Raw genomic sequence first — 8,655 nt, 5'->3', positions numbered from 1 at the left:
GGGATGGGATGGGATGGGATGGGATGGGATGGGATGGGATGGGATGGGATGGGATGGGATGGGAGAAAACAGGACAGAGCAAAGTGGAAGGGGATGGGGTGAGACGGGGTGGATTAGGGTTGGAAGGGATGGCACAGGTTGAGATGGGGACAAGATCAGATGGGGTGGGAATGGGAATGGGAGAAGACAGTATAGGAAGACTGGATAGGATGGAGTAGGATCAGATGGGATGGGGAGAGGGCAGAACGGGATGGGATGTGGATAGAACAGAACGGAATGGGATGAGATAGGATAGGGCAGGGGTAGGATAGGATGGAATGGGACAGGGTTGGATGGGGTGGCACAGGATGGGATGGGGACAGGATGGAATGAGGACAGGGTTGGAGGGGTGGTAGAGGATGGGATGGGACAAGATGGGGATGGGAAGGGATGGGATGGGGTAGGATCAGAAGGGGTGGCACAAGATGGGATGGAATAGGGACAAGAGCGGGTGGCACAGGTTGGGGTGGGGACAGGGCGGGATCAGATGGGGTGGGATGGGGGTGGGACAGGTCGGGATGGGACAGGACGGGATGGGACGAGATAGGACGGGACGGGACGGGGTGGAACGGGACGGGCTGAGCGGGGTCAGCCGGGGTGGCACAGGTCGGGACGGGGACAGCGCGGGGACAGTACGGGGGTGGGAAAGGGTAGCGTAGGATCGGATGAGATGGGGCAGGGAGAGAAGGGGTCGGAACGGGACGAGATAGGATAGGCAGGGAGAGGACGGGGCGGAACGGGCCAGGCTCGGACGGGACGGCACAGGACGGGCCGGCGCCGGGACGGGACCATCCGGGCCAGCACCCCGCGGCTCGGGCACAGACGGGGCGCCGCGGGGAGCCGCCCGCCCGCATCCAGCGGCGCCCCGCCGCCCTCCGGCCCCGCGCTCCCCCCTCCGCCCCGTTCCCCGCCGAATCCCGCGCCGTCCTTTGTTTACATGGGCCGGTGGCTGGCGGAGGCGGCGCCGCCGGGGGAGGGAGCGCTGCTGTGCTCGCACCAGCTGTTTCCCGCCTTGAGACACACGCACACACACACACACGCCCGCTCCAGCCCCGGCGCAGTCGCTCCGCGCCCGGCCCCGCGCCCAGCGGCGCCCCGCAGCCCTCCCGCTGCCCCCCGCCCGGCATGGAGTACTTCGTGGTGCCCGCCCAGAAGATGCCCTCCCTGCAGCACTTCAGGAAATCCGAGAAGGAGGTCATCGGCGGGCTGTGCAGGTGGGGGCGGGCGGTATTCCGCGGGCCTTTGTTCATTTCCCCCTTTTTTTTTTTTTTTTTTTAAATGCATTTATTATTTTGTTTAAAACCTTTTAAAATAACGTTTTTTTTCCTCCGTTCTTTTTTATTTTATTATTTATCCCTCTCTCCCCCCCCCCTCGCTCTCTTCCCCCTTCCCCCCTCCGCACCGCTTCCCCCCACCCCGATCCCCGCTTCTCCTCTCTCCCCGCACGTGGGTGCCGCTCCCGGGGCCGCCGCCGCCGCCGCGCACATGGGGCCGCGCGGCCGGGCCCCGACAGCGACCACGCGGCCCCGCGGCCCCGCGACGCCCCGCAGCGCGGGGGTGGGGGGGGGATCTCACGGCGCCGGGCTCGGGGGGCGCGGGGAAGGGGGGGGCGGGAGCGGCCCGCCGGGAACGGGGGGCGCTGCCGGGGGGCGTGCGGCGGGGGGGTGTGTTTACTGCCGGGCCTGGCCGTGACTCTGCAGCCCTCCCGGAGGAGGCGGGCCGGCCCCGGGGCTGCCGGGACATGTAGTGCGGCGGAGCGGCGCTAGGCCGCGCCGGGCCACGCCGCGGCACAAAGCGAGCGCGGGCCGCGGGCCGGCAGGGAATGCCCGGCGGCGCTCCGCCCTCGGCCGCGGGTGGGGCCGCAGCGGCCCGCCGGGTCCCCGCGCGGCTCAGGGGAGGCCTGCGGGGCGCGCCCGGATCCTCGCGGCCCGCTCGTAGCGTGGGGCGGCCCCGCCCCGCCCGTGGGGCCGAGGGAGCGGAGCCCCGCGTGCTGCGCCGAGCGGAGCCCGAGCCGGGAGGGCGGCCGGGTTTGGAGCTGCGGAACGGCGCGCCGCTGCTGCGAGCGCGGCCGGCGGCGAGGTGCCGCGTGCTCGGGGCCGCCCGGCTCGTGAGCGCCCTGCGGGCCCGGGGCCTTGCGCTGCGACCGCCCGCCAGCCGGGGACGTGCTGCGTGGGAGCTCGGCGTCAGCCTGCGCCGCCCAGGGGCTTGCAGAGCCCCGGGGAAGCCCTGCCTGCGAGCTCGGGAAGCTCGGGGACGCCCCACATGTGAGCTTGGGGTGCTCGGGGCCGCCCAGCCGAGCTCGGTGTCATCCTGCCCTCGCTGAGGACGTGGGGAACCCGGGCACGCCCTGCCTGTGGGCACGGGGATCTCAGGAGCAGCGTGCCTGCAGGCCCGGAGCCACCCTGCTTCGCCTATGAGCTTGGGAAGCCCTGGGGATGCCATACCTGTGAGCTCAGGGACACCTGGCCTGTGAACCTGGGGACCTGGGTGCACCCTGCCGGTGACCTCAGAGACGCCTTGTCCTGCCTGTGAGCTTGGGGAGCCCTGGGGATCCCTTTCTGCTTAGAAGGTTTGGAGATGGCCTCTTGTGAGCTTAGGGACACGCTGCCCTTCCTGCAGTCTGGGAAGCCCAGGTACACCCTGCCTGTGAGCCCGGTGTCACCCTGCATTGCCTGCAAGCTTGGGGAGCCCCAGGGTTGCCATGCCCAAGAGCTCAGGGAGCTTGAGAGCACCCCGCTGAGAGCTCGGGGTGCTCAGGGATGCCCTCCATGCCCATGAGTGCACACAGTGTCCCTGTGATCAGGATGGTCGGCTGGCTCTGACCCTCTGCAGTTTTGCTTCCCTTGAGGTCCAGGTGAGCATGACATCCTGCTGGGTTGCACCAGGGTGCCTCTGCACAGACAGGCAGGGAGAGATCAGTTCCACTTGCCTAGTCCTCACCTTGTGTCTACATGTGCTGTGTGCAGGGATGGAGCTGTGGACGCTCCAGGGCTTTGCCTGCCCTGGCTTTATGGTGTGAGCACCCAGAAGAGCTGCCAGCAAGTCCCACTGTGGCTGTGTTGTGCACCATGGCCTGTTACAGGTGGGCAGTGGCTGGGCACCACGTGGGGCGAGCACCCACTCATGGTGTGGCAGCTTCTGAATCGAGGCATTTCTTTTTCTCCTTTCCGTATTTAGCTGTCACTTTTTAAGTCTCCCCAGGAAGAGCAGCTGGGGAAGGTTACGAGAGGTCCGCCACCGAGGAAGCTGGCTCTTCCTCTTCCTTTTCCATTTCAGAAGCTGCTTCCATGCTGCCTGGCCCTGATGGACTGGCTGCTTCCCAGTGTGGGGCTGCAGCTGGGCGCTGGCCTTGGCAACCCCACAGCCATCTTTGGGCCCTGGGGGGGGTCGGTGTCCCTGGGACCCCTTGGCAGGGTCACTGTGCTGTGCCGCTGGCCTTTGGCACCACTTGGCACCTGCATACATCTCAGTGCACCGTGTGGGACCAGCGCTTCTTATCTGCCCCGTGCCGGCCGCCTGCCCCTGCTGTTTTGTCTGCGGCACTGTGTGGCCCTGGCTGTGCCATGGGGATGGGCTGCAGTGTGCGTCATTGTGTGCCCGGCTGTCACCTGGCACCCAGGGCTTGGTACCGCCACATCGCCGTCCTCTGCGTGGGGTCAGACGAGATGCAGGGCCACGTGCTGCCCCTTCCCCTCCCGCTGCAGATCCCCTTCGTTCTGCACACCCGTTGCCCGTTGTGCTGGGATTTCAGCTCGCCATACTGACTCAGGGCCCCCACAGGAGCCAAGCAGGGCGCAGAGCCGGACCCCCATCCCTGGGGCGTTTCCCAGCCCAGCTGTGGGGCAAGGGAGCGCAGGAAGCAGGCGGGAGCTGCGGCTTTGGGCGGGACCGGGGGCTTCTCCGCCGGGAGCTGTCAGCTGGAAGCCATCAGCAGGGCGGAGAGAGCCTCCTTCTCAGGGCCACACACGCCGGTGGCCCCGCGGGGACGCAACCGGCGGTCCCAGCCAGCACGTGGGCACAGCGCGGCACCGCAGAGATGCCGCTTTGCTGGTGAGGCGTCTGCTGGTCCCCTTCCTGCCAGCATTCCAGAGCTGCCTTGTGGGTGTAGAGTTATCCCCAGCCCGCTTCCATGTAGCCGCTCCCCATCCTGCCCAGGGATGGGTTTTGTTGTGGAGCGAGGTGGTCCCCGCGGGGCGCACATGGGTGCATCCCCCCCAGCCCTAACGTGGAGCTCCTCTCACAGCCTGGCCAACATCCCACTGACTCCGGAGACCCAGCGGGACCAGGAGCGGCGGATACGCAGGGAGATCGCCAACAGCAACGAGAGAAGGCGGATGCAGAGCATCAATGCTGGCTTCCAGTCTCTGAAAACCCTCATCCCGCACACGGACGGGGAGAAGCTCAGCAAGGTGAGCGGGGAGCCGGGGCCACGGCACTGGGCGATGCGTTGGGTAAGCTGTGCTGGGAGGAGGGACTGGAGGCTGTGCTGTGTGTGGCGCTTGCAGGGAACTCCAGTAGAGATGCTGGGTGGGAGCAGGGCTGCGTCCTGGCTCGGAGTCGGGCTGTGCTGCCTCACCGTGCCCCTGGCTTCCTCCGCAGGCGGCCATCCTCCAGCAGACGGCTGAGTACATCTTCTCCCTGGAGCAGGAGAAGACCCGGCTACTACAGCAGAACACCCAGCTCAAGCGGTTCATCCAGGTGCTGCCCCGGGCGCTGGGAGGGGACGGTGATGTGCAGACAGGGAAGGGATGGCCACAACTTTGGGTGGGCTCAGAGCACCACTGCTTCTCCTTGGGATCTGGGTGAGACCCCATCCTAGTAACTGCAGGGTGGAGATGTTTCACGCCCTCCTGGGAGGCCAGGGGAGCGGATGGAGGCATTGGCTTCATATGCTGCCCATATCCCCAGGAAATGTTTCTCTTTGCGACTCCCATGTTGGGGTGGCCGTGGGGGTTTTGCCCTCCCCAGGAGCTCTCAGCTGTGGGGTTGACACTGGGGATGGCCATGAGAATGGCACTGCCCACCCCTGGTCCAGATTAAAGGGGAACCCCTGTGTTCTGACACCACATCCCTTTGGCAGGAGTTCAGCGGTTCCTCCCCAAAGCGGCGACGAGCAGAGGACAAAGATGAGGGCATCGGCTCACCGGACATCTGGGAGGATGAGAAGGCTGAGGACCTGCGGCGAGAAATGATTGAGCTCCGGCAGCAGCTGGACAAGGAGCGCTCGGTCCGCATGATGCTGGAGGAGCAGGTGAGGCTGTGGGGCCAGCACAGCACCGCCGTGGCTGTGTGTGGGGAGGGCTCGCCCTCTAGCGGGCTGTGCCGTGAGGATGATGGAACCATAGAGCCATAGGGTGGTTGGGAGGGACCGCACAGCCCATCTGGTTGTTGTGGGATGTGCCCCCCCCAGCTCAGTCCGCCCAGGGCCCATCCATGGCCTTGTCACTTCCAGGAGTGGGGCACCCACAGCTCTGGGCAGCAGTGCCAGTGCCTCACCACCCTGTGAGTAAGGCATGTCCCCACGCTCAGCCCTGCTCTCTGTCCCGACTTTGCCCACACCGTGACCCTGCAGACAGGCATAGCCCAGCTTGTGTCGGGCTGTGTGCAAGGCATGGGCTGCACTCCCCACAGCTCACCGGGTCCCTCTCTGTTCCAGGTTCGCTCGCTGGAGGCCCACATGTACCCCGAGAAGCTGAAGGTGATTGCTCAGCAGGTGCAGCTCCAGCAGCAGCAGGAGCAGGTGAGGTTGCTGCACCAGGAGAAGCTGGAGCGGGAGCAGCAGATCCGAACCCAGGTGAGTGTGGGTGCACCCCACTGCTCCTCCTGTCCCTGCAGCGTTCCTGTGGGATGAGCAAGGAATGATGTACAGAGGTTAGAGCAGGTCAGTGATGTTCTCGGCGCTTATGGGAGGCTGTGCTGTATGCACAGTGATGTCCCAGCAAAACTCTTTCCTTTAGGGAGTAGAGAAGGGGTTGGTGCAGTGCTGCATTGCACACTCAGCTCCAGGCTGTGCTCCCTGTGCCTGGGGCAGGAGGCAGACAAGTGTGGTGCCAGAATGCTGCCTGCGCTTTCGTCTGCACTGCGCTGCCGCCCCGGTTTGGAGCGGTTCCTTCAGCTGGAGGATCCCAGTGTGGGGAGCTTAAAAGGCGGTGACAAAGCTTGGCTTCCTCTGCAGTCTGGCTTCTGCAGGGATGTTCCCCGCAGGATCCCTCCCGGGGAAGTGCAGCCTATTTTTAGGTGAACTTTCCTTAGCCTCCTGCTAGGGCGGTTCTTTGCATCCGCTGTTTTAGCAGGGAGCTCCGAGGGGTGCGGTGCATTCCCAGCTGAGCGGGTCTGGCCGATCACAGTTAGTGTGCATGGGCTGCTGGGGTTTGGCTTCAGCCTCTCAAAAGTCCAAAGCTTCAGGGTATGGGCAGTTCTTTGAGTTCAGCCTTGTGTTTCTTGCTCTGCCAAAGCAACGCCACAGTTTAGCATGTGTCCGTGCTGGGCAGGTGGGCAGCAGCTGAGTTGCTGGTGAAGCTCTATGGTCTCAGTGCTCTCCTCATCACTGCCTTGCCCAGGTGCAGGGGCTCCACAGCCCTGAGGCTGCCTCTTTCCTGATTCTCTCCTTGCTCCGAGCCTGTTACCTCATGTTTGAGTTGGGCACAGTGGCACGGCATCCCCAATGGCACGGGGACAGCAAGGTCGCATTGGGGTGTGGGGACCTTGGGGGGCTGCTGCTCATGGGTGAGCCTCACTCCTCTGGGTGAGGAGTTTGGGGATGGGGCCATCGCCCCATGCTGGGTGTCGTAGAGGCTCATGGAAGGGTTTGCTTTGTCCCCAGCTCCTGCCTGCACACGGTCCCCCAGCGCCCACCCACCACCCCACTGTGATCGTACCAGCACCGCCTCCCTCCCATCATGTCACCGTGGTCACCATGGGCCCGTCCTCGGTCATCAACACAGTCTCCACGTCCCGGCAAAACCTGGACACCATCGTTCAGGTAGAGAGCGCCGCGGGGGGATGTGTGTGTGTGTGTGGGGGGAGTCCTAAAGCTTAGGGGGGATTCATCACCTGACGGCTTTGTTTGTCCCCATCAGGCCATCCAACACATCGAGGGCACGCAGGAGAAGCAGCTGCAGGAAGAGGAGCAGCGGCGTGCCGTCATCGTGACGCCCGCACGTGCCTGCGCAGAGCCCTCCGCCTCCGACACCGCCTCCGACACGGAGGGCAACGACAGTGACTCCATGGACCAGAGCAAAGAAGACCCTTTGGGGGAAGGAGAGCTGCCCTGACACCCCCTGGCCGGCAGCCGGGACGGGGAGCAGGGAGAAGGGGGGAAACGTCAGAGAATATGCTGAAATTTTTAAAAAATACGTCGCGATTTGGGTCTCTTTTATGACCTTTTTCCAATACTGTAACGCTGGAAGCGGGCGCCGTTCAGTGCTCAGCTCCCAGCGAGCGGGGAGAAGGGGGGGCTGGGGCGGGGGGGGGGCGCCCGGGGGGGCCGGACCGGGAACGGGGGGGCCCCCGAGCGCGTCCCCCGCCGGGGCCGGGGGGGGGGGGGGGGTCGGAGCTCCCCCTGGTGCCACCAAGCTCCCCCCCTGCCTGCAGGAAACCCTGCAGAACCAAAGCCAGCCGGGTTTCCCTTGGGACGCTGTGGGGGGGGCGGTTGGGATTTTTGATTCCTTTTCTCGTTTTTTTTTTTTTATTTTTTTTTAAAATTTTAATTTTAAGCATGGGGGGAATAGGGGGGCACTCTCAGTGACCGCAGCGTCGGTGCCATGGGGGTCCTGGGCTCCATTTACAGCACCCACCCCCCGGCGCTCCCCTTCCTGCTCCCCTCCTTCCTTTAAGCACTTAATCCGGTTTGCGGGGTTCGTCAGGTCAGAAGAGCTTTTCTGTTTCGTGATTGTGTCGCTTCTACTTTTTGTTGTGGGCAGGGGGGCCCCACTTCTGCCCTCCCCCCCCAACCTCCCCCCCCGTTTGGCTGTAGGGTTTAGGCCAGTCGTGTGTAGAGCCTTGTTGGTATTTGGTAGGTTCCTCCCCAGCCACAGCTGTTTTTCTCTCGGTTTCTTTCATTTTTTTTTTAATTTTTTTTTTTGTATTTTTTTTTTTACGATTTTCAGGTCTTTGTGTTCATTGAGAAGCTATTATATTTTGTTAAGAAAGTGAAAAAAAAAAAAAGAGGCTTGTGCCTTTGTAAAGAAACAAAATAAAGTTTGTACTTTGTTTTTTAGAAGCTCCGGCCCAGCGTTACTTCTGTGGGCTCTGGGGGTGGGTCCGGGTCCAGGGCGCACAGGGCAGCGCCTGGCTCACCCGCACCGCGCTGGGGGGGCTGTGGGGCCGCTTCTGATGACACCTCTCGGCTGGAGGGTGGCAGGAGCGAGGATTTCTGTGCCCACCCGGTGTCCCCCAGCAGGTGGCCGATCGGGATCGCCGTGTCTCTCCTGGGCTTTGAGGACAGTTATCCCCTCCCGTGCCTTTTGGGGGGCACCGCTGCGGCTGTGGGTCCCTCCATCTCCCACTCACGATGCCTGGGTTAGGGTTAAGGTTAGGGTTAGCCTGGCAAGGATCCCACATCCCCGCTGTGCCCTCCGCTCCACACCGTTGTCCCCATCCCCGTCTCCCTCTGCG

General features: G+C 63.9%; 1 protein-coding gene across 3 annotated transcripts; it reads left to right on the top strand.

Annotated features, from left to right (window-relative positions):
- Nucleotides 1-1,128: 1,128 nt before the first annotated feature.
- On the top strand, nucleotides 1,129-7,494 carry TFAP4 (transcription factor AP-4). 3 transcript variants are annotated; one of them, XM_042893908.1, is made up of 7 exons: nucleotides 1,129-1,253; nucleotides 4,283-4,448; nucleotides 4,639-4,737; nucleotides 5,120-5,290; nucleotides 5,696-5,833; nucleotides 6,863-7,021; nucleotides 7,119-7,494. In XM_042893908.1, the coding sequence occupies exons 1-7, from the start codon at nucleotides 1,165-1,167 to the stop codon at nucleotides 7,311-7,313; spliced, it is 1,017 nt and encodes a 338-aa protein (XP_042749842.1). In that variant the 5' UTR covers nucleotides 1,129-1,164; the 3' UTR covers nucleotides 7,314-7,494. The 3 variants fall into 3 exon arrangements, with proteins under 3 accessions (XP_042749842.1, XP_042749843.1, XP_042749841.1); XM_042893907.1 differs by lacking the exon at nucleotides 1,129-1,253 and adding an exon at nucleotides 2,407-3,121; XM_042893909.1 differs by lacking the exons at nucleotides 1,129-1,253; nucleotides 4,283-4,448; nucleotides 4,639-4,737; ... (2 more) ...; nucleotides 6,863-7,021; nucleotides 7,119-7,494 and adding exons at nucleotides 2,374-3,121; nucleotides 3,217-4,272.
- Nucleotides 7,495-8,655: the final 1,161 nt, after the last annotated feature.

The sequence above is a fragment of the Lagopus leucura genome, unplaced genomic scaffold (genome assembly GCF_019238085.1).
Source record: "Lagopus leucura isolate 7727_CA_CO unplaced genomic scaffold, USGS_WTPT01 102-17_obj-0_obj, whole genome shotgun sequence".
Classification (NCBI taxonomy): domain Eukaryota; kingdom Metazoa; phylum Chordata; class Aves; order Galliformes; family Phasianidae; genus Lagopus; species Lagopus leucura.
This window is presented reverse-complemented; position numbering and strand designations above follow the sequence as displayed.